This window comes from Dunckerocampus dactyliophorus, chromosome 17 (genome assembly GCF_027744805.1).
Source record: "Dunckerocampus dactyliophorus isolate RoL2022-P2 chromosome 17, RoL_Ddac_1.1, whole genome shotgun sequence".
NCBI lineage: Eukaryota > Metazoa > Chordata > Actinopteri > Syngnathiformes > Syngnathidae > Dunckerocampus > Dunckerocampus dactyliophorus.
In genome coordinates, this window is record NC_072835.1 from 10569027 (window position 1) to 10593526 (window position 24500).

A 24500-nucleotide genomic window follows, 5' to 3' on the forward strand; every position below is an offset into this window, starting at 1 on the left:
ATCACAGGGCACGAGATACTCTGCTAGTAAACATCATAACGTTTAGTTTTTATTAACACATTTACCAAATATATATATATATCTATATATGTATATATATATAGATATATATATATATGTAGTTTTAGTAGTGTTTACTAGCACTGTGTTATAATGGGGGCGGTTTATAGTAATTTAAACAGTAATTTAACCATAGATAAAGGAATATTATGTGTTTTTTCTGAAATTGTAGTCCATTTTCAAGAAGGTCAAGGATTACTTTTCCCATTCGTACACCAAACCCTCTGATTGCACTTCATGTTGTATGTGTACAGTATCGTGCAGTGGATCCATTTGTGCCTCTTTGTGTAAATCAAACTGCAAGTTGCATGATTAAAGTGTGTTTCCCAAAGGGGATTTACAATGTGGGGATAGGCAATAAATAATTTGCTTAACCTCAGTGTCACCAAGTATCTCTTGGACACATCATTTGGGACAGTGCAACAGTGCAATATGCAAGTGTAGTGTAGATCATTAAAACTACATCTTATGGAATTTCACAAGCCACATTCATATCATTTATAGTTTACTTTTTAAAATAACATAATAAAAGATTGTTGACGTGGAAATAAACATGGAAACGCTCATGAGTCCGTGTCATCTAGCGGATATAATCAAATGTACTTTGATGTTCACACTCCAATACAAAAGGTGGCGGTAATGCAAGGACTCTACGCTTCATGAAAGAAAACACAGGCCGCGCCTTTCCAGATTCCTATTGGCCAAGCAGACGGTCACGTGTTGTGTTTTTGCTGCGTCTCCAGTGTGGCTTACAAATAGAGACCAGTGAGCTACTTTCCTGACTCAAGGCTAAAAACATCAACATTATATTTTACTAATTATTCACTCATTTCGTTTTTTTGCTGGACTAAATCTGCGGTAACAAAGCTTCGCCACCGCTATAAACTTTATTTCTACCATGGTCGGCGTTAAAGTGATCGGGAGTGATCAGGATTTCCTACCGGAGCTAGCGGCCGCCGGCTCCAGGCTCGCGGTGGTCAAGTTCACAATGGCCGGGTAAGACCTAGCTCCGCTCGAGCCGAGCTCACGCCAACCCTGCCTTTTTTTTACAGAGTAAAAGGACACTAATGGTCGCCGTTAGCCGTTTTAAGGAGCTGTCATGAGCTGTCTAGATCGATATGAAATAAGAACAGCTTCCATTAGTAGCTTAGCATCATGCTAGCATTAGCTCTTCTAGCATAGTTGCTTACAATGACAAAGCAATATTAGGGTGACTTGGCTACTGATATACTGGGTTTGATGATCTAATAAACAATTTGATCTTAGACCTTTACTGTAAAAGTATCTTAAATAAGATTTCATGTAATTCCCACAGTTGCTCAATATAACTACATTTCCAGCATTTCCTGTTTGTTCGGTGTTCCTTAGCTCGCAAAGTGTTAATTAATTCTGCGTTTATTTACCAGAATGATTGAATAAGACTTAATAAAACATTGATAGAGCATACTGACAATGCATGTTGGCGAATCTGACGGTATATTGTATCCAGACACCATTGCAATTGTTGGCTTAGATATTACGTTTTATGATGAACCAGTGACCACATATGTCTGGTATTAAAAGCTGCAATAAAACACAAGTCACCACATTTTTAAAAGGCAAAAAAAATCACAGTTGACAAATGTATTATCCCACAGGAAATTCAATGTCAGTGTTGGTTGTTTGTATTGCTGTGAAAAGATGTTACCCCCCCCCCCCCCCCCCCCCATATTCACATTCTATTTGCCCTTCAGGTGCCGGCCATGTGTCAGAATAGCTCCAGCGTTTAACATGTTGAGTAACAAGTATCCACAAGTTGTCTTCCTCGAAGTCGATGTCCATGTCTGTCAGGTCAGTCTGCTCTGCATCCTGGTACAATAAATTAAAAGACATTACGTTTCTATGTGGTACATTAATCCTGCATTAATCACCGTTAATTGGTTCCAGACCTGTCCATGACAAGTGATTTTTTAGTTTTTTTCCTGTCCTGTCTTTCTACGGTGACTATCCCAATGTAACATTACAGACACCTAGTGATCTATGTAGAATACTACATATTATGATAACGTCTTTGAATGCGTCTTCTGAATGCCTTCTATTTATATTTTAGTTTATTTAGCCTTTTTTTATGCTTGAAAATGCTCAATTTACGCCAAAAATATGTAGAATTTGTTTATTTTTTTTAAAAAGTAATAATAGATCATATTAAACCACAAAACAGTGATTTATTAATACATTTTTGAAAAATTATGATAAAAAGAGTGAAGCTACAAAATTCCAAGCGCAAAGTGACGAGGAATTACTGTATTTTTCTAAATTTTTTGTTAAAAAATTGGTGCATTAATCCTTTGGAGTCCAGTGTAGGGTTTAGCAGTTTTGCGTAACTTTGTGTTTACCTTGATGTTTCACCTTAAAAACTGTATCTTGTCTGGGTTGGTTTCATTTTTCAGTACAATCTCACATGTGTGACTGTCACTGTAGTTATTTTTTCATTTTGACGTTGTGTGTTCACACATTGTGCCTGAAATCACAATAAAACCTAAAATCCAAGTAGGGGAAATTGGGGAATTTTTATTGACTAACGTGTAAGGAACTCTTCGTATAATAAAAATTCTAGGAGTGGCAAGTAATTGCAAATTCTGGGAACTGTGGTATTTTTGCTTTGCAATCATCTTTTTTCATCTATTTCCCTCCTAATTTCTACTACGTTACCTTGCATTGCTCTCCCCATGAGACTAACTTGCTGCACTGTGTGTGTGTGTGTGTGTATGTGTGTATGCTAGTGGCCCCGCCTCCCCCACAGAGACAAGCGAATGTATGAGTGATGAGGTATCATTCCATTCATAGGCATTGTTCTATTGAACGCAGTTGTTGTATGAAAAGTCTAGGTGCTGAACCAATGCACAGAGTGAACAATCTTCCTGCCTGTTTGGAGGCGAGAGATGACGAAAACGGACACTTTTTGCATAATTTGCATAATTAGTCATGACGTAAAACTCCAGCCAGAATGGAGATTTTCCCAAACTCAGACTCAGTGTTAGTGTGTGGCTGGGTAAAATGGCGCTCTTTGGTTTGTGTCATAAGAAATGCTGAAGATGTTGAAGAAACAAGAGCCAGTCGCTTTAAACCAAAAATTTCGATGCAAGTCTGTGTTGCTTCTTGTGCTGGGAAAAGACATATTGAAACCAATTTGACTGAGCTGTGTCACTCCTCCTCAGGCAACAGCGGCAGCCACCAACATATCAGCCACGCCGACATTCTTGTTCTTCAGGAACCGGGTTAAGGTGGACCAGTATCAGGGGGCGGACGCTGCGGGTCTGGAGGAGAAGATCAAACAGCGGACGGAGAATGATGCAGGAAACGGCGAGGACTCCGACATTCCAAAGGGATATGTACGTACACATCTTTGTGGAATGTGGGAAACTACTCAGTTACAGAGTTTAGTTTTTATTTATGCAGTATGTACTAGATTACATTCTTGTACCTCCATGTGCATGTGTCATCATCATCATCTTGTTGATACGGCTGTTGTTGTGCCCTCTCTCGGTCGCTCAAACCAATTAGTCGAGACAGACAGCCGCCCCATACAGCCTGAGTTCTGTTCGATGGTTCATCCGAAGAGGGAGTTTTTTTCTTTCCTCCGTCGCCAAGTGATTACTCATATGGGGTTCAGTTCCTTTTTCTTAATGTATGAGGAGCTGGGTTCTAGACCTGCTCCATGTGTAATAGTACCTTGTTGTAAATAAGCATGATATAAATAAAATGTAATTGAGCTGAATATATTATAAATGATTTTTACCTAATACAAGCATTACTGAAGTCTCTCCTATATTTGGTTTCCAGATGGACCTCATGCCTTTTGTCAACAAAGCTGGCTGCGAGTGCCTCAATGAGAGTGATGACTGTGGCTTTGACAACTGTTTAATTAAAGATTCTTCCTACCTGGAATCAGACTGTGATGAGCAGGTAAGGAATGCAAAACAAGACCCAGTAATAACTGGAGAAAGTTAAACGTCTCACTTTCATGTGACATGACCTAAAATCAGTCTTCAACCTGTAGCATTACTTGTACATGTAATGCTGTCGGGACTGGTTGTCATTTAAGCACTTAATGTAGTTGTTGTACTAGTTTGGTTTTATGGTGAGATTAGTCGGCTCATTTGTAGTAGAGATTGAAGTTGCTTATTCATTTTAAGGTCTCGCTTGTTGGAGGTAAGCAAACTGGAATTTATCATTTGTAACTGGAACAGAAAATAAAGTAGATCCTCAGCGAATGCCAAAAATCCACAAGTAATTGAGACGCACATAAAATGTCTGACGTTCACCTTCGATTTCAGATCAACATTTGCAATAAGACTGACAAGCTGAATTATCAGATTAGATTGAGCTCCAGAACCCTCCCCATATCTCATTAATATGCCTCAAATACTTATTAAACACATTTCAAGTATAAAATGTGTAGGTATTGAGCGCACCTGAATATAAGCCGCACCCACTACATTGAAAGAGAAAAAAAGATTTTACATATATGGGCCGCCCCTGTCTATAAACCGCAGGTGTCCACATCATAACATAGGATATTTAGTACACAGAAAGATTTCTTTTAGTTAAATAAAAGCTGTTTTCCAAACAGTGCGTGTAGTACCGCTGCTTAAACAGTAGCCTACTAGAAAAGTTGCTGACATCACCGTTTTCGTCATCCTCCTTCCACATTAAAACCACTAAAGTCGTCGTCTTCAGAGTCTGAACCGAACAGCCCCACAATCCCCTCGTCACACACCCCGCCAGTCGCTCTTCTTCTTCCGCTGGTGTTCCTAGGGCCACCTCGCGCAGAGGCAAATCAGCCCCCGAGTCTGTGCCATCCTCCCCACCACGCAGCTGTCCAGCCCCCTGAAGCCCACCGGTGACAGTGGACCTCTCGACACCGCTCCACACTGCTGAGATCCACCGGCAGACCTGAGCAAAAGCTGCTAGATCAGCTGCCTTCAACGTGAAGGCTGAATCACATGCACCTCTCCATGCATTCTCCATGATGAGGGCATGCGCACGAAGCACACAATGACTGCTCCGAAGCCGAGACCAGAACACGACCGCAATTTAGCCGCATCACTGTCTAAGCCGCAGGGTTGAAAGCGTGAGGAAAAAAATAGTGGCTTATATACCGCAAAATGACGGTATATAACCCTAGTGAGGATAAGCGGCATAGAAAATGGATGGACGTTTCACTTTTGCATCTCACAGCAACTATGGTGCATTCAAGGGTTGCTGAACAATGTGCGAAATCTCGACGCTTAACAAAAAAACATTATTGGTGACGCATAAGTATATAAAATTGCTTTTTTTAACTGTAGTACATACAATGCTGTACATTTAACCTTTTTTATCAGTCATACTGTATATACATTTTCGATCAGCTAAAAAAATGGCCTATTTTTGGAGAGAAAAAAATTAAATAAAATCTGCGAATTTGGTAGGCCATGAATGCTGAATCACGAATGTGCTGAGGTGTTCCAGCGGCTTGTCAGTGCCTGATTGTTTTCCATGCATGTAGCAGGGCTGATGCTTCAGAATCCAAATGACTGCACACCTTTAAACATAATAGTAGATCATTTATTTTGTCCAGTGTAGTACACTTTAACCTGTTTCATGATATAAAAAAGTCAAAATAACATTTTTGTGGATCTTTTGCAGTTGCTTACAACAATCGCTTTCAACCAGCCCGTGAAGCTCTTCTCCATGAAGCTACAGTGCTCAGATTTTGGTGAGTATTTGTCTACTGGTCTCTACTGCAGTCGTGGATGGTTCATGGTTTTACATTGTTTTGTGATCATGATTTGTCCTTGTTCCTTTCTCTGTGCATCAGCCCAGGCTCCTAAAGTGGTGAAGGTGTTCATCAATCTCCCACGCTCGATGGGTTTTGACGATGCAGAGAGGAGCGAAGCCACACAAACTTTGGAGCTGTCGGAGGAAGACTACAAAGACGACGGAATCATCCCTTTGCGCTATGTCAAGTTTCAGAATGTGCAGAGTGTAACGGTATGGAGCAGAACACACACGGCACTGCTATGTTGTACTGAAGCTTGGGGGGGAACAAGACTCATTACGCTTGATATATAGTGGGGAGAATCGTGGTTTGATCCTCCTGATTTTGTAAGTCTGCCCCCTTACATGAAGAGCCCATTATATTTATGGGAGGGTTATTTTAACACAGAGTGACAGAAAAAAATCAAACTGACCTAACTTGCAAGAAATTCTAAACCCCCACAGACAGGTTATGTGCCTGTGAAGCACAGAGATTAGTTCTGTCTCTTCAGCAACAGGCTTGCTGAAAAGCAACTACTGTTGGCGCACTAATTCCAAATTGGAAGAAATACAAGATAACATGCAATCTCCCTCCCTCTGGAACTTCATGCACTTTACGTTGTGTGATAAGGATGATTTTTAGAAAAGTGAGGGCCTCTGTGACCTATCTGCTTGCCAACAAGGGTTTCTCCGCCACTTATTTCACTCAAATACATATGTATTTACTGTCTTTAGTTCATGTTTTTTCTTTGATTTTTTGTTATTATACATATTATGCATTTATATTACTATACTATATTTCTCAATTGATCTTTACCGCTGTATCTCAACTAAACACGTGAACTTACTATTTCCTCTTTTCACCTTCTCTAGGTGTTCGTCAAATCAAACCAAGGAGATGAGGAGACTACAAAAATCAACTATCTGACTTTTATTGGCACTCCAGTACAGGCCACCAACATGAACGACTTCAAAAGGGTGCGAATACATCGCAACAAGCTGATTTTGCATTCACATTTCAATTGATGTGTTGTGCTAATGAATGGATGGTCTTGTGTTTTATTTCCATGCAGGTTGTGGGAAAGAAAGGAGAAAGTCACTGAGCGGGGACAAGAAGGGAAAGAGGAGGAGGATGCATCCAGGAGGATGCATTAAAAGGACTTTGCCCTTTGCCAAAGCTACCACACTTCAAGCAGACATTGATATACACACACATAGGCACAACCTCCTCAACCTCTGAATTAATAAATTGTCATTCTCTCTGTCTATAAATCATTTATATTGTAATTCTAATTAAATCCCCCTGTAAATAAAACTGTCCTTTTTCAAAGGCATGTGTGTCATTTCTGATTTTGTGCTATCCATTGTATTATGAGAGTAATATTAAGTGTAAAATACATTTTGTGGATCCTGAATGAAAATCTATAAAATCAAAACAAGGCCTTTGGTTTGGTTTAAAAAAAAAAAAAGTTGGGAAATGTCTGGTACAGTAGAAGGTACAGTCTACATTATCACTTAGACTGCTTAATGTCAGCTGGTATAGATTCCAAAATTCCAGTGACTCGGATCAGCAATGGGAAAAAAATGTCAGTATTTTCCAGAGATGCGAGAAAGTCGGTGTTTTGCAAGTCTCATGTCTTTAACCCCAAGTCTCAAGTAAAAATGTGCAAGTCCACGTCAAGTCTCCAGACAAGACAGGCCAGGTTAAGTCCGAAGTCAAAGGCTTGAAATATTCAAGACATTGCAAGTCATAAGCACTGTTAAGTGTACCAAATAAAATGCCATGACCTTGTAATTTGCGAATACAAATGAAATGATCCTCGGTAGACCCTAGTTGTTATTTAACCTGATGGGATGTTAATAGATGCATTCAGTGAGGCCGATTCTGTGAGAAAACAAATGTCAAGTATTTTCAAGTCATCAGGCTAAAGTCGAGTCAGTTCCCGAGTCATTGATGTTGAAGTCGAGTTGCAAGTCTTTGATGATGTGTCTGTGTAGATTTTCAGTCATCCAGGTCATGGTAATCCGCAGAAGGTTGAGGCAACTGGACACTTTTTGCAGGTTGAAGACTTTTCACCTTTAATCTAAAGGCTTCATTAGTTCTAAATTTTAGGTGTGGAGTAGATGTGGTTCACTGGGATCTCTCCCTGGAAGATTGTCACGTTCTACGGGAACAATGGCCACGAACGAGTTGTTGCCACCCGCCAGGTGAATGAACCATTGTTATGCAAGAGGGTCCTTCACCTGCTACAACAACACCTGAAGTGAACACACCCACCAGAGACATATAAGGAGGGGAGCTTTACACCTAAAATTTAGAACTTCAACTAACAAGAGTCCAGTTGCCCTCTGCGGACAAGTCTTTGATGATATTGTGAAGTATGAATCCAAAGTCATCAAGATTGTGACTGGAGTCCACACTTAATCCTATGATAATAATAATTAGCATTACTATGATAGTATGCATACCTCTCAATATTTGTATAAAAAATAAGGGAAATTCTGTGTTTCCACAATAATTTCCACCAACTGTGTTATTTTGCTGATGTTCTTTTTTATTTTGAAGGCCTGACTTTACAGGATGTATTATGCCCGTATTATGTTGCCCGAGCGTCGCAAGTCGACGGGAAGCTGTGCTGCTCCTGCAGACCGAAGAGGATATTTTGTTTGATGAAAGATAAAATAAGGGGAACTTTTACAACGGAGGGCGCCGGGGAAGAAGGAAAATTTGGTTAAAAAAGTTTTGGTTGACAGGCATGAGGCTGTATTAGTAATGCGGTGACGTTACCAGCTGGTGCTTTTATTTTGATAAGAAACACACGGATGCGGCTGAGGTTATGTCCGCTGTCGCATGATCAGCTGACTGACCGTCACGCATAGGTTTCCGATGCTTAAAAAACGCAAAACAAGCCAAAAGTGAAATTGTTTGGGTTTTAATTCATTCCAGAGTGACACATTTATTTGACTACACTCAACCCGAAGGACATGTCGCAGTGAGCTGTTGTTTCTGGTGCGTATCCACACGCTTAAGCGGTGAATTTCTATCCCGTTAGCCGCTTTCATAACCCGGAAGTCCCGACACTGCAGTTGTTTGGCGTTGATGTAGCTTAGCATTCGTGTGGCCGATCTCGCCTTGTTTGTGTAATAAACAAATACATATGAAAACTAAACAGTGTGTGATTAAGATAGGTCACAACAATACAATTTGTGTTTACCGAGGGCAGCTCGTGGGCTCATCCTGTGCTGCTACGGTAGCTGCACTCCATTGACCACTGCTGCATTAAACATTGCATTCAATCTGTTCCAGAGTACATTAATGATAACCCAGTTTGCATCGGGACATTTAGCATGCAACACTGAAAAGCTAACTCAACACTTGCGTATTGTTTAATCGTGAGCACAGGAAAAAAACGTGCTGTCGTTTTAGCATGATTACTGGTATATGTCTATATATATGTGTGTCTATATGTGCCCTGCGATTGGCTGGCGACCAGTCCATGGTGTACCCTGCCTGTCGCCCGAAGTCAGCTGGGATAGGCTCCAGCATACCCCCGCGACCCTAATGAGGAGAAATGTCGGCATCTTTGGTTACGTTTATGAAATGTACAAATACAATAGACGCTATTACTTTTCACACACTTTCTCCACTCTTCAAATTGCATTGCAGTCACCTAGTTTGTCTGTCAAACGTTGTTGTTTTTAAAGCCTGATCGTTTTGGAATAAAAGCAGCATAGACATAACACTTTGTGGTTGTTATATTATAATTCTTTGAATGTCAGAAATTTAAAAATATAGAAATATTCATGGTAAACCAAATCCTAGTGTTCACATAAAGTAGTAGTTCAGAATCTTGTTATTTAAAGTAAGAAAACGGTAATAGGGACAGCTTAAACAAGCTCTGCCTCTTCCTACTCCTTTTCGGACACGTTGACTTGTGCAACTGGAACCACATGTACATGTACATCTGTGAATGTTGTGCTAATGTACTCTTGCATTCATTTCGACCCACCTTTGCCAGACACATCACCAGAATGTCAGGGAACAATCTGGTTCTCCCCATTGTTTTATGGGGCCGCACAGCTCCTACCCACTGCATCAGCAGTCTGCTGGTGATGGACGACTTCAGCACCATTATCACTGGCTGCCATGATGGACAGATCTGCCTCTGGGACATGACGCCAGAGCTGCAGGTAGGCGGTGTTCATGATTGCCTGTGCCACTGTCTTGAGAGGTTTTATTAGATTTTCTTTCCCTTTCCTCAGATTTGTCCGCGGGCCATGCTGTTTGGGCACACGGCCTCCATCACCTGTCTGTCTAAAGCCAGCACCTGCAGTGATAAACAGTACATTGTCAGTGCATCAGAGAGTGGGTGAGTAAACTATAAATTATGATTCATACACGGACATAAGAATGCAAAAAAAAAGCTTTTCAAAATGTTACATTTTAAACAAGGAGTGGCTTTATTTACAGTCCTCAATATTCAGTCAAACCTGTCTTAGCAGCCACCTTTATAGAAGGGCCACCTGCCTATAGCAGCCACTGAAAAATCCCCCGCAGCAAATTTACATGTTATAGACCCTGTGTATAGCAGTCACCTGTCCAGCAGCCAGCAGCCACCCATTTTGTCTCCCTTGGTCAATATCTGACCTGCATATAGCGGCCAAATTACCAACTCAAATAGAAGCTTCATGCACGAAAAAGTTTTGTTTTTCAATCAATGAAGGCGTCGTGTGTAGACTTTAATTACTGAGTCCTAGCTCAGCCACAATCATTCACAAGATCCACACAAACTGTCAGTTGTTCCACATAAAAAAGCCGTCTTCTTTTGAGCTTGCTATTTCCTGGTCAAACATGTGACTTTAAGAGCATTTGCACCAAAACATTACCGCAAAGTAGGCTGGGAACAGGACGTGCTCCCAGCGACGCTACAATAAAAAAAAAACATACAGTATGCTAGCATGCATGCGGCAGCGGGAGCAAAACTGAGTTCGGTTGTACTTAACTGAAGTATTTTATCAGTTATCAGTTATTATTAAGCCTCTACCTTCCTTTTAGTAAGTAAAAACCTTGGCTATGATTGCACTACATTGTCATGTAGACCTACAAAGTACACTTGGAAGAACAAGAGGTGAATAAATGTATTGCAGCTGATGTGAAACTGATGAGGGGTAGGATTAAATAAGCTTTGCTTCTTCCTACTCCTTTTTGGACATGCAAAATTGTGAATTGTACTATGTGATGTGCTACTGTTTGACTCATGCATGTTCAAGATTAAAACCATGAACCATGATAATAACAAGCCTAGTAGTGCTGTACAACTTTTATCAGCAGTCCGCAGTGCCCTCTACTGGTCAACATTATTATTATTATTTTTTTCCACTTTTTTTATTTTTTTTCCCTCTACTGGTCAACATTCAAACTGGACACCAACCTGTCTATAGAGGCCACCTGTCTATAGCGGCCACTTTTGCAGACTCCCTCTAGTGGCCGCTATAGACAAGTTTGACTGTATCTTTCTCCTCCTAACTACTTAACACAATCCCTTCTGAGTGCTTAATTACATATGAGATGACATTATCATCTAATTTGCACAATTGGACATGACGAAACTGAGCTTTTTGGTCATTAGAAATGTGTGACAGTATCTCATGATGAGCAGTTTTCACAAGCAAGCTGAAGATCCCATCTACTGGATGGAGTCGTAACGGCAAGCCACTCAGACAATCCTATTATAATGTAATTGTGAGCGAGTGCAAGCATATAATCTAAATAAATAAATAAATGGTAGCACCAGATCCTTCTGTGGCGGTCCAAATGTAATTGTGGCGGGCCTCCACAAATACAGTATATGAATGTAGACAATACAAACACAGTAATCCCTTGTTGATCACGGTTAATTGGTTCCAGACCAAACTGTGATAAGTTGCATATTTTCGACAAATGACCACAAACCAGCATGGTTTATTAATTGATGTATTTTTGAAAAAACGCAATTTGAATTGGAAGCGCAAAGTGGAAAGGGACGTCTGTAATGGCTGTGTTACGAAATTTCCAGTGGATAGTAAATTAGTACCGCTATACAAGCTATTACTGACTACTCCAGGTTTCTGTTCTATGGTCTTGTCCCTTGAGAATATAATATAGTATACTGTAATAAAAGTGGTTATTGAATTTTTTTGTGCTTGGAATGCATTCTTAATTATCTGCCCCGAAGAATACACTAAGCTGTGTTGATAGTTTTCCACTTGTATTTTTTGTTGCCTCCAGGGAGATGTGTTTGTGGGACGTAAACGATGGCCGCTGTATTGAATTCACAAAACTTGCTTGCGCTCACACTGGAATACAGGTAACACAATCTTGTGTGCAGTTGATGTGTAAATAGACACTGCTTTCAAAGGTGGCTCTCTGTAATATGACTCATACATTTTATTGCATTGAAATATTGCATGTTAACAACATGAACTCCTTTACTTGCCGTCTCTCCTCACCCTTGGTTCTGGTTTTCTCCATGATACATTCTCCTCCTCTTCCTCCATGGTTCTCCAGTTCTATCAGTTCACTATAGGCACTCAGCGAGAGGGTCGTCTGCTCTGTAACGGCCATTACCCGGAGATTCTTGTGGTGGACGCCACCAGCCTGGAGGTTCTTTACTCGCTGGTGTCCAAGATCTCTCCTGATTGGATCAGCTCCATGAGCATTATCCGATCACACCGCACACAAGGTTTCAATCATGTTTCATGGCTATTATATACTTCAGTCTTTTAAGGTAATCCTGTATCTAAACATGCCACAATGGCCAGCTCAGAAGTACTGTACGAGGGGTGTGTGAAAAGTTTTAAGCATCAGAAAAACTAAAAGGGATAAGGGATTTTTGATCATTTATTTTTCAACATAGTCCCCCTCACACTTGCTCCAATGGCGCTGAAGCACTTTTATCCCGGTGTAGAAGAACTCTTTTGTTTCGGACTCAAGAAACCCCTCAACTCCAGCTATGACATCATCATCACTGTCAAAATGGCGACCAGCCAAGGCTTTTCATTTGGCGGAAAAGATGGAAGTCGGAGGGGGCCCAGGTCTGGTGAATTAGGTGGATGGGGAACAAGTTTGAATCCACAATCGTGAATTGTTGCCAAGGCAGCCACTGAGTATACTGAGCCACTGCACAAATTTCCGTTTTCTCCATTTTTCAATGAATCCTTGACTCTCCTTGCTTATTCAAAAATCTGCACAAATATATGAAGCATGTTAGAATCTTAAAATTTGGCAGGAATACTTACAAAAGGTTGAACTTTTAAAAAATCATAGGTTTGACCATGCATGCTTCTTATACACGATGCTTAAAAGTTTTCATACACCCCTCGTATATACTGTGGGGGACTTGACTTCCTGCTGATTTTGTAACATTATCCCCTTCCAGTATCACATTGACTCAAATATAAGCCAACCTCTCTTTTCCAACAATTTACAAAGTAGCATGGCAAAATATATTACACTTAGAGATGCACTCATCCACATGTTGTCACTTCCAATCCAATCCTGATACCTGAATTTGGATATCTGCTGATATCGATACAGTTTCGATAACAGAGCTCTATGTGCTCTAATACGCAACCACACCAAAAGAATATTAGCAAATGTAAGTAGAAGAATATCAGCGAACGTAGCTGTCTAGACAGTCGAACAACACAGAACTTGCACATAACTTCTGGGTCGCCGCATTATCATTATTGTTGATTTATATGCCGCTCTACAGCCACATATGATTTTGTAGCAACCAGGAAGTTTTGTGTTGTGTAGATGTCCGACTGTTTTGTATGGCTATAAACGCATCAGGCGTGTGTGCGGAGCGAGTGAGGAGCACAGCTGCACAGCTACGTACATTTGCTGATGTTCTTTTGGCAATGTTTGCTGATATTCTTGTCGCAGTTGCTTTCAGCATTAAAGCACAGGCATGGCTCATGGATCGGAAATCTCCCCAGGTAGTATCGCAATTTTCAATATGTGAATTAATCAGCTGATATAGGAGCCAGATACCAGCTTGGATCGTCCCCATCCCGAATTACACTTGACTTCACTCAGTACATCTACACTCTCTGTTGAGATCCATAGCACAATAGCTGTGTCAAAAACGCAAACATGATAATACTCACTTTTCCTCCGATGTAGATCAATAAGACAACCAAAGCATCAGAATTACCTCCTTAAATGTTTCAGTGCCCATCGGCACAAAACAAAATTCAACAACAATAGTAAATTAATTGTGAAATTAACATCTTTCGACCTGAGACAATTCAAATGGCTCATTAGTGTTAATGCTGATCTTTGGTAGTGGATCTCATTAGTTTTGTGCCCGGTGTGCCTCTCGCTATCTTCTGATACAGTGGGTCGCCGCACATTTGCGATTCAGCATTCACGGCCCTGCAAATTCACAGATTTTTGGTCCAAAAAATGTTTTATTAAAAATGTCTTTCTTTGAAAATGGGCTGTTTTTTCTGCAGAAAACACTTCTCATTCACCCGAAGTTGGTAATAATTTATAAACATGCCATAACGCAGGCAAAATGTACAGCATACTGTACATTTGCCACTGTTAAAAGCCAACAGTTTCATATCATACTATAGTTGCTGTCAGTTTTCATCATGACTTAGGTGATCTTACGTTATTAGTGGTGAGTACCGATACATTTTATATTTAAAAATGAATTGTATGTAAGAGTTGTTGTAAAATGAGTTGTAAAAGTGTGTGAAGCATATTGAAGAGAGAAGGGGAGGGTTCTGGAGCTGAATTTAATCTAGTAATGGCAACAGTCACCATTATTGCAAATGTTGATCCGAAATCGGGGAAGAACATCAACATCAAGCTAGCAAGAGGGTTAATGATGCATATATTAAAAATAGACCCCCATTTACCTGTGATCCCGGAAAAAAACGGGGACCTATTGTATCATTCATCCCTTTTTAACTGGGCTTTAAACGCACATTAAATTAGTTGCAAGTATTAACCAACAAGCTTACATTATGTATGCCTTGTGTCTGTTTTCAGAGGACACAGTCGTGGCGGTGTCAGTGACAGGCATTCTGAAAGTCTGGATCATCACAGCTGAAGTCAACAGGATGCAGGTACACCACTAGGAAATGCTGTATGTTTTTTGTGTTTTACTTATAAAAGGGAAAAATATGTGACTGTGATACAAAAATGTGAACAGAAACAAGTTAACGGCAAAGACAATCCAAATGAAATACCTGTATATGCATCTGTTGTGGTGTGCGCGGCATGTAAGAGGTAGAGCAGATCGTTTAGAAACCAGAAGGTTGGTGTTTGTACCCCGCTTCCTCCATCCCAGTCACTGTTGTGCAGTGTTGTGAAGACACTTCACATACCTTGCCTCCAGTGCTGCCCACACTGGTGTATGAATGTGAGTGAATGTTTGGTGGTGGTGTGAAAGGCTGTAGCCGTGAATTGGCAGCCATGTTTCTGTCAGTCTACCCCAGAGCAGGTGTGGTACAGATGTAGTTTACCACCACCAGTGTGTGACTGGCGAGTGAATGAATAATAGGTTCACTGTGAGGCGCTTTGGGCACTTTGTAAGTAGGCCCTATATAAATCTATTCCATTATTATTATTTACGTAAATGCGTGTGTGTTCAGGACCTGGACCCAGTGTTTGAAGAGGAGTCCAAACCCATCTACTGTCAAGGCTGCCAGAGTATTTCCTTCTGTACGTTCACTCAGAGCAGCCTCCTGGTGGTCTGCTCCAAGTTCTGGAGAGTAAGAGAAAGCCATATAAGAACGTACTCATCATAGTACCACAGATTTAATGGCTTTAATCTTAAAATTGAAACCGTGATATTTGTGGCGATCAGGTTTTTGATGCAGGCGATTATTCGTTGCTCTGCTCCGTGCCCATTGACAATGATAAGACCTGGGCTGGAGGAGAGTTCATTGCAGCAGACAAAGTCATCATCTGGACGGAGGATGGCTGCAGTTACATCTATAGCCTACCTGCCAGGTATAGCTACTGCTTTTCCAACTCTGTCATCGTTGTCATTGTCCAGCAAATTTAATCGTTCAGCGTAAGTTAGGTTTTTTTCTTTTGTTTGTCCAGCTGTCTTCCTGCTAGTGTACATTTCCGAAGTGATGTTGGGAAAAAAGAAGGCTCGATACCTCCGCTGATCTACAGCATGGAGAACCTAACAGACAAACAGGTCAGTGCTGAGTCCGACTTTGTAAAATGACAATTACATTTATGTTTTACTCACAAATGAACCAAGACCACCAAGCAAACATGAGTAATTGAAACGGCCATAAAAATGTTAATTTTTGACTCCAGCCCCCAAACCTCCTGCTAGCTTGACATTGATGTCCTCCTTCGATTTGGGATCAACATTTGCAATAAAAGCAAATAATGAATTATTAGATTAGATTCAGCTCCAGAACCCTCCCTATTTCTCTTCAGTTGCCATTGTTCACTCTTGACACAATCTAGGTTTTAGTGCTAAATGTGCCCCACACACTTATTGAACACATTTCAAGTATAAAATGCATAGGTACTCACTACTAGCATTGCGGTTTGTCTTCTATTTGGTGGATTTATGAAGCTGTGGCAGCGACTGAGAAAGTTGGATATAAATGTAACTTTTGCACAGAAGTACGGTGCGTTCAAGGACTGTCAAAGAAAGTTAGAAATCTGTAAACTTGGAAAAAAAAGTGAAGCATGAAGACGTTTTACATTTTAATAGTACGTATTTATAAATTATTTCCGACTTCGGGAGAATGAGATGTATTTTCTGCAGAAAAAAACGACCAAAAATGTACCAAAAATCTGAATCTCAAACTTGCAGGGATTCACTGTAAACCTTTAAAAGATTATAAGTGGTATTTTAGGCATGTCAGAATGATAGGTTGGAGATGTATTTTTCATCCAAAATCACATTTATGAGGTCATAAGTCGCAAATGTTCATTTGTCTCTTCTAAACACTTTCTAGCTCCTCATCTGCCCTCCTGTGACTCGCTTCTTTTTTGGCCGACGGGAGCCCTTCCACAAGTTGCTGATCCAGGGAGACTCTGCAGGCAAACTGTCTCTGTGGAGCATCCCTGACGCCTCACCTCCACGGCAACTGCCCGCTCCTGCAGGTAAGGACAAAAGGAATTGATTAAAAAGAGCCCTGCATCATTTGAAGCATCACTGAATGTACCACGCAGTTGATATGATAAAAATGTATCCCGTGATATTTATCATATCATGTCGGCAATAATTTAATTGCCCACCGGGTTGTTAAAATGTGACACGTTTTCCGAACCTGCAGGGATCTTTACAAGGATCTTCTATTGTATATATATTTTGAAATTGTTGGGGGCAGGGGAATATATAAAATTATATGTAAAATATATGTAATATTTTATATATAATAATATATACAGTATATAGAATATGTACATTTATATGTATGTATGTACAGTATATGTGTATATATGTATGTATGTATGTATGTGTGTGTATATATATATATATATATATATATATATATATATATATATATATATATATATATATATGCGTGTGTGTGTGTGTGTGTGTGTGTGTGTGTGTGTGTGTGTGTAAAACCTCTGGTGAATCTCTCACAAAAGCTCACTTGAATCTAAATGCAGAGGCAGTCTGACATCTAGTGGCCAAAAGTATACTCAGCAGTTATGAGTGGTGTTTTTTCACATTTTCTAGTATTAGTTTTTCACTTGTGAGTGTGTTTTATTAAATGTTTAATGACAATTTTGTTCTTAAATTCAATATGCTTCCCACACTGCCCATCTAGCTGGGCAGTGGATAAACTCACCGCTTCCCTCCCTCTCTGCAGAACTGCAGGTCTCATTCACCATCAGTCTGCAATCAGCGTTTGATAAGTTGACTCCCGTGTCTTCTGGAATCATTGACCAGCTGAGCGTCTTGCCAGGCAAAGAGGACCCCATTAAGGTTTGAATCAGTGTGTGAGGAGAAGACTGGAGTAGCCTCTAACTCAAACTAATACTGTAATGTAATGCATAGTTTTCTTTACTTTAAATGCATGTCTGTGTTCCTCAGGTGACAGCCAGCGTCTACATCCCCTCCCAGGGTAGACTGGTGTGCGGAAGAGAAGATGGCAGCATCATTTTGGTTCCTGCGACACAGACCGCAATCGTTCAGTTGCTACAGGGAGAACACATGCTTAGAAGAGGTGAGAGAGCGATTGAGATACAAAGGAAGACTTTTAATCTCAAATGTAACTTTGACCATTATACATCAAGAGTGGAGTGAAAACCTCCGCCAAGGTGATTTCATTTGAATTTGGACCTTCATAGGTACCCATCACCTGGAAAAAGTCAGATAAATTCCCGACAACATTTAATCATAAATGTAATGGGTTCTTTCTTTGTGTATATTGTTCATTGAAGCAGCCAGTCTGACACAGCAGTTAAAGACACTGAAGAGAATGAGTATATTTCTACCCCTGCTTATTGTCCCTGTGCTCTGCAGGATGGCCACCCCACCGTACACTGCGAGGTCACAGGAACAAGGTGACCTGTGTCCTGTATCCGTACCAGATCTCCCCCCGCTATGACCAGCGCTCTCTGGTGTCTGGAGGGGTGGACTTTTCTGTCATTGTCTGGGATATTTTCACTGGAGAGATGAAGCACATTTTCTGTGTCCACGGAGGAGAGATCACCCAGCTCATTGTCCCACCAGAAAACTGCAGCGTGAGTCCTCCCTCACATGATGTTGATGTTGTTTTTTGTGAAATAAGAGACAGGCGCTTGCCCTGCAGCCTCACCACAATATAGAAAGCAGTAATTCTTTTTAAGGAGGCTTACTATGCGTATTTTAGGGTTTGTGCATTTGTTGGATATGACTACAGAACTGGATCTCTGTTCTTTTCGACAATTATGACTGTGCCTCTACTTTCTCTGCAGACTCGGGTGCAGCACTGCGTCTGCTCTGTGGCCAGTGACCACTCAGTTGGCCTGCTCAGTCTCAGGGAAAGGAAGTGCATCATGCTTGCATCGCGGCATCTATTCCCAATCCAAGTTATCAAATGGCGCCCGGCAGATGACTACCTGGTGGTTGGATGCTCCGATGGCTCTGTCTACGTCTGGCAGATGGATACAGGTGAGGGGTTTCATATTTGCAATGATTAGATGGTAAAATCGGCTGTTAATGAATCACTGAGCCATTACCATAAATTTTTGACACAATATAGTTCATGGATCTCTGGCAGAGAGTCACATTCACATTTCAACTCTTCATTTGGGCAAGCAAATATAACAAAACTCAAGCCAAAGCAGAACTCACAATGAGCTTGTCAACACGTCGGTAACGGCAGTAGCTCATTACTCAACATAACAGACTGTCTCAAGATGCCATAGAAGAAAGTAACCATCATGCAGTAATTTAACACATAACAGATTGATAATACATACGTTACATAGGGCAACTACTATTACTCGTGGAGGATAACAACTATGTTAACTCTAAACACGTACTTTTAGCAACTGTTTACAAAAAGGTGTCGCAAGGGATGGTGGGAGCCCGCATCCCATCCCTCCTGTCGCTGGGAGTGTTTACGGCTTCACAGTATGCCTTCTTTGTGCCCCTTGTTTTGTTAAAAGCTGCTAAAGCTATGTGTTTAGAGTTAACGTGGTTGTTTATGTTCCCCTATTGAAATAGTGGTACTTGTTACATGTAGTGCTGTCATTTTTGGCCACAATTTTGAGACCCCTGTTAGAGTTTATTGTATGTTTAGTTTCTTATATTGAGAGTTTTGTTTTTAGGTAAAATAGATGGTGTTTTTACACTTCTGAGGGAGACTGCAAGTGACAGTTGAAACATGTAAAGGTACAAAAACATCTAATACGGGGATGTCAAAGTTGTTTTCACCACGGGCCACATCACTGTTGTATTTGTTCTCAGAGAGCTGCAACTTTGCCTGAAATACGTCCATAATTGGACTGTTAGAAGACATCTAAGCAGGATTCATCAATTCATGCTCAAAGACCTAATAGGACAGCTTTAAACTGAGGAGATTGAATTATTAATAATTGAATTTATTCTCTCACATTAAGGTACACACCAACCAAGACTGGTTTCGGTTTGTTGTGGTGCAAAATGTCGTTAAGATGCAGTGGAATGAGACTTCATTTGGGTGGAATGATGACAATTCCACCCAAAGCAACCCCCCCAAAAAAATTTGCGATAAAAATTGATGTGCATTATTGCCAGACTTTCGCAGGCTACAAAAAACAATGGGGCGGGCCAAGTATGGCCCCTTGACCGGTTTCAAACCTGTGATCTAATATGTCGAAAAACTTTTCTGAATATATGAAACTGAACATCTTTTCAATCAAAAAATGAACCTATTCGAGTTAGCGTAATTCATTGTTTGACACAACCTTTTTTTTTTGCGAGTGTTGCAGTTAACTGCTTTTTAAATGATCCAGAAGGATAACAAGTGTTTCCCGGAATGTTCTTCACAATACAAACAATACAAAACTGCATTAAAAGATATCGTGAAAGCCCAACTTCGGCCCAGCAAGTCACAACTGTTGACCTGAGTAATTGTTACGTCAATAAATAATGTCAAATAAAAGCAGCTCAACACAAAACAGTGTAAATGGTGAAAAACACACTCTTTTATTTGTTTATTTACCTGTTTACTCTCTGTACACGTCTCAGCTCTGGCATGATTGGAAGAAGTGGGGCCGGGACACGTTACTGTTATGTGATTACTCGCCAGTTTTTACTGATAATGACCTTTCTTAATAATGAATCGAAAGATTATCCACAGTCAAACAGGACATGCTCATTCACTCATCAGTATGTTCACGCAGCTAAAAAACATGCTATCTGATTCGTGCTCATCTAAGCTTTTGTCACACGTCAAAAAGGTGGTGTCTATCATAATTTGCGTCTTAGCTTTGACAGTCCTACTTTTTTTTTTTTTTAATTGCAAATGTGTGTGTGTGTGTGTGTGTGTGTGTGTGTGTGTGTGTGAGATAAAGTGCTGCACGGATGTGCTTACTTGTGGCTGGTGGGTTTGCATGTATAAACATCTAGACCAGGGGTCTCAAACTTGGGGTCCTCGGACCAATTGTGGCTACAGGACATACATTGTCGTCCACTACTTGGCATCAAACTTAAGCGTTAGTGTGGCCCGTGATCTTGAGTGCCACAAAGATGGTCAGTGGTCCTTGAGTTTACTTAAAGGATGAGGCTCTTAAATTAGGCAAGCAAACGCCAACACTGAACTCACAATGAGCTTTGTCACACAGTGAAATGAACAGGGTGGTTGCTCAAATAACACAAAAATAAAGGCACAACTAGGTTAACTCTAAAGACGCTACTTTGTACAAAACTAGTGCTGCAAGGCATGCTGGGTAACCAGAAGCACGCTCAGCCATCCTACAACATACAGTATATCCTTTTTATGTTTGTGTTTTACATATTTCTTTGTAATACTTGAAACCTTTTCTTGTACCACCAGCGATCCCAAGGTAAAGTGACTTTGAGACCCCTGCCCTAGACCCAGATTAGAAGACGACTGACTATTTTCAAGTGGAAAAAAATGCAGATTTACATTTGGGTCAAAACGGTTGTACATAGTACAGCGATGTCCCCTTGTTCCTTCTTATGGTTTTTATGTTTTTTTTTTTTTAAAACCTCATTTGGAAACAATTTTACTTCTACATGCCAACTATTAAGATACCTTCACCACCATTGCAGCAAACATGTATGTGCAGAAAAAAGACAACTTTGGCTTGATTGATGATGTGCCACTGGGAAAGACCGTGTGCGTGTGTACGTGTACGCACGTGGGTGTGTGTGTGTGTGTGTGTGTGTGTGTGTGTGTATGCGTGTGGGTGTTGTGGGCCTGCTGCTGCTGAGAGATTGCAGGGTAACTGAGTGTGAAATTAAAGAGTGTGTGTGAGAAAGGAGTGAGAAAGTGTGTGTATGTGAGAGAGAGTGTGGCCGAGAGACACACAAAGACACACACACACACACACACACACACACACACACACACACACACACACTCACACAGCATAATGGGTGCCACTTCTCTTCTCACTCAATACTCAGAGGCAATCCTGATATCAACTCTGTCTGCAGCTAATGGTGTCTCCTCTAAACCTCTCTCTTTTGTAAGGGCAGACAATTGTTGCACCTACAGATAAGTGTGTCCTGAATCACATTTGAGACAAAAGATGATGGTACTGAGCATTACGATGAGCTAAAATCGAAGTATTGGGGGATGTTATGAGAGAAAATTTGGTATTGATAGAAAAATGGTGTTGATAGAGATGGATAGCCACAAAGCGCAAGTATGTGACAGGAATGAGGAACAAGAAACTGAGAAACCAGACACAGGGAAGTTTGTTATATACTTGTACTGTATATACTATATTTGTGTATCTCATTGTGAGGCTCTTTCTCTAGTTTAAGATGTTTAAACCTATATTTAACAACATTCACGCTGGCATACTCAACCAAAATCTCTTTGTGTTGTTATATCAAGGAAGCTGATCATTTTCAGTGTTACAAACATTCTTTGGTAGTCTGCCATTGATCAATTTGCATATGTTTCTAGGGGCCTTGGACCGCTGTGTGATGGGTATAACTGCTGTAGAGATACTAAACGCCTGTGACGAGCTGGCTCCAGCCACTGTGGACACCTTGAGCCATTCGGCAGTGAACCTAAAGCAAGCAATGACTCGCCGGAGCCTGGCGGCACTGAAGAACATGGCTCAGCACAAACTGCAAACACTTGCTACCAATCTGCTGGCTGCAGACAACGCTGACAAGGTACAAACACTCACATTACACATTGCAGTACATCAAGAAGTATGGCCACTATTGGTAGACAGTTATATAGGTTTCTCAGTGTTTCCCGCAGGACTGCAATCTATTTGTGGTAGTGTGTTGCAAGGGGAAGGGTTTTGCTCAATGATGTCATCGTGTAATTTGCATCATTGACCATGATGCATTGAGCATGTAATAGTAATGGATGCTGTCGGAGAGACAAAAAGGGAGTAAACAACATGTTTCGAAATGTCACAAACAAGATAGGTGTGAGTGCTATGAACAAAATGTCCGCAGCAGCACCAGCTGCTCATTGAGAAGAGGGATGCGTGCTTTCATGTCAGTCTCCTACAAGACATGAAAAAGTCGCTAGATTTGTCGCAAATAAATCTATCTACAGGGGTCTGAATGCTCTGCTGAATATAGCAACATTCCCAATTAATGTATGGGAAACACTGTATTTGCTATTTCTCTGAAAGTTCATGGATGCACTTGGATGTTTTTAAAACATAAACGCCAGTGCTGCATGAGACAAAGACAAACTCTCAATCCAACACATACTGTATCTACACAATACACATCGAGTTGCTATATGTTGACCTTTGCTTAATCTCCAACAGAGATTTAATTGGTCTGTGATTTCAGACTGCTATCTACCCAAGATTGTAATACTGTGTGTCTCTGTGGGTGCTGACATTGACAGCAAACTGCTGGTATCTTCTAGGGTCCTAAATGTCAGGGAAGTAAAAAAAAAAAAAAAAAAAAAAAAATATATATATATATATATATATATATATTTTTTTTTTTCCTATAGAGATCGACCTTTTCAGAAAGCAAAAAAAAACCCAACAAAAAACAATCTGCCCACATTTCAAGAGCCCGTTACAATGTTTATCTTCTTTTACTTCCTTAAAACACAGACTGACAAATTTTTTTTTGCCCAAAGATTTTTGCCCAACACAGTGCATATGGTTTCTGCTGTCCCATTCGCATAGGAGAAATGTCCAAGTTTGCGAGGTACAGGGGAAGCAACAGCAGCATTGATGTAAATGTGACTGCTTGTTGATTGGCAAATTAACAAATATGAATGGTCTTGACTACATCTGCTAAGGAAGTCATCATATCTGCTATTTTACGCCCCCACTATGCCAACGTTGGTAGGTAGGTTTATTTTTGACCTCGTGAGGCACAGTTGCTGACCACATATCAGATCTCACACACGCAGTGTAAAGAAAAATGTATCAGAACACCTGACCATTACATCTAAAGCAGTGTGGTGTCCAAAGTGTGCCCCTGGGGTCATTTTCGATCCTGATCTATAGGAACTAAAACTAAAAGACTTGATTTGAGTAATGTCTCTCTGTATTTTTGCCCATTCATACCAAGGCCTGGCCGGTAGTCGCCTTTCTTGTTTGTCCCCAAGATCCCTTTGAGGGGGTTGAGGTCAGGGATCTGTGCAGGCCAGTCAAATTCTTCCACACTATCCGCCTAAGGGTGAGATGAGTATTTCGTTATTATAGTGAGAGGTCCATGCATAAAATGGAATGCTGTTTTTGAGTTTCTGTCATTCAGTAAAGGTTATGAACCACTGCCACTGAAAATAGCATTATTTGTATTTGAGAACCACATTCCTAGCAAAAGCGTTCCCACAGATTAAATACTTAATAAGTGAATAAGAACTGACCTCACTGTTTCAATACTTTTGCAGGGGAGCGTAGAGTTCGCAAATCGGTTCTTCCTTCTTCGTTTGTCTGTTGTTTGGTGACTTTGTCGTTTTCCTTCTGCTGTGTGTTTATCGGAGGTGTCTCCCGGGATTTTCCTCCAATAACTTCC

At 40.6% G+C, this 24500-nt stretch overlaps 2 protein-coding genes across 3 annotated transcripts in view; both read left to right on the forward strand.

The window, feature by feature from the left end:
- The first annotated feature begins 782 nt into the window (after positions 1 to 782).
- On the forward strand, positions 783 to 7171 carry txnl1 (thioredoxin-like 1). Its single transcript, XM_054757070.1, has 8 exons — positions 783 to 1056; positions 1794 to 1890; positions 3258 to 3431; positions 3883 to 4005; positions 5731 to 5800; positions 5903 to 6075; positions 6715 to 6819; positions 6915 to 7171. Exons 1-8 carry the CDS (start codon positions 959 to 961, stop codon positions 6942 to 6944), a joined length of 870 nt encoding a protein of 289 aa, XP_054613045.1. The 5' UTR covers positions 783 to 958; the 3' UTR covers positions 6945 to 7171.
- A 1482-nt stretch (positions 7172 to 8653) lies between these two features.
- The window catches only part of LOC129170015 (WD repeat-containing protein 7), a 91130-nt gene continuing 75283 nt past the window's right edge, over positions 8654 to 24500 (forward strand). For both annotated transcript variants that reach the window (XM_054757132.1, XM_054757133.1), the window contains exons 1-15: positions 8654 to 8851; positions 9861 to 10032; positions 10105 to 10211; positions 12110 to 12188; positions 12389 to 12563; positions 14885 to 14961; positions 15490 to 15609; positions 15705 to 15850; positions 15947 to 16046; positions 16828 to 16975; positions 17695 to 17810; positions 17919 to 18051; positions 18351 to 18571; positions 18785 to 18980; positions 22456 to 22670. In XM_054757132.1, the coding sequence (XP_054613107.1) occupies positions 9874 to 10032; positions 10105 to 10211; positions 12110 to 12188; positions 12389 to 12563; positions 14885 to 14961; positions 15490 to 15609; positions 15705 to 15850; positions 15947 to 16046; positions 16828 to 16975; positions 17695 to 17810; positions 17919 to 18051; positions 18351 to 18571; positions 18785 to 18980; positions 22456 to 22670 (1992 nt within the window). In that variant the 5' untranslated portion in view covers positions 8654 to 8851; positions 9861 to 9873. The remainder of the gene's footprint in view (positions 8852 to 9860; positions 10033 to 10104; positions 10212 to 12109; positions 12189 to 12388; positions 12564 to 14884; positions 14962 to 15489; positions 15610 to 15704; positions 15851 to 15946; positions 16047 to 16827; positions 16976 to 17694; positions 17811 to 17918; positions 18052 to 18350; positions 18572 to 18784; positions 18981 to 22455; positions 22671 to 24500) is intronic.

Excerpts from the sequence above, each read along its gene's own strand:
- txnl1 (XM_054757070.1), top strand. The coding sequence starts at position 959 with ATGGTCGGCGTTAAAGTGATCGGGAGTGATCAGGATTTCCTACCGGAG. Across the intron at positions 3,432-3,882 it reads CCGACATTCCAAAGGGATAT|ATGGACCTCATGCCTTTTGT; the intron begins GTACGTACACAT and ends TTTGGTTTCCAG. Across the intron at positions 4,006-5,730 it reads AATCAGACTGTGATGAGCAG|TTGCTTACAACAATCGCTTT; the intron begins GTAAGGAATGCA and ends GATCTTTTGCAG.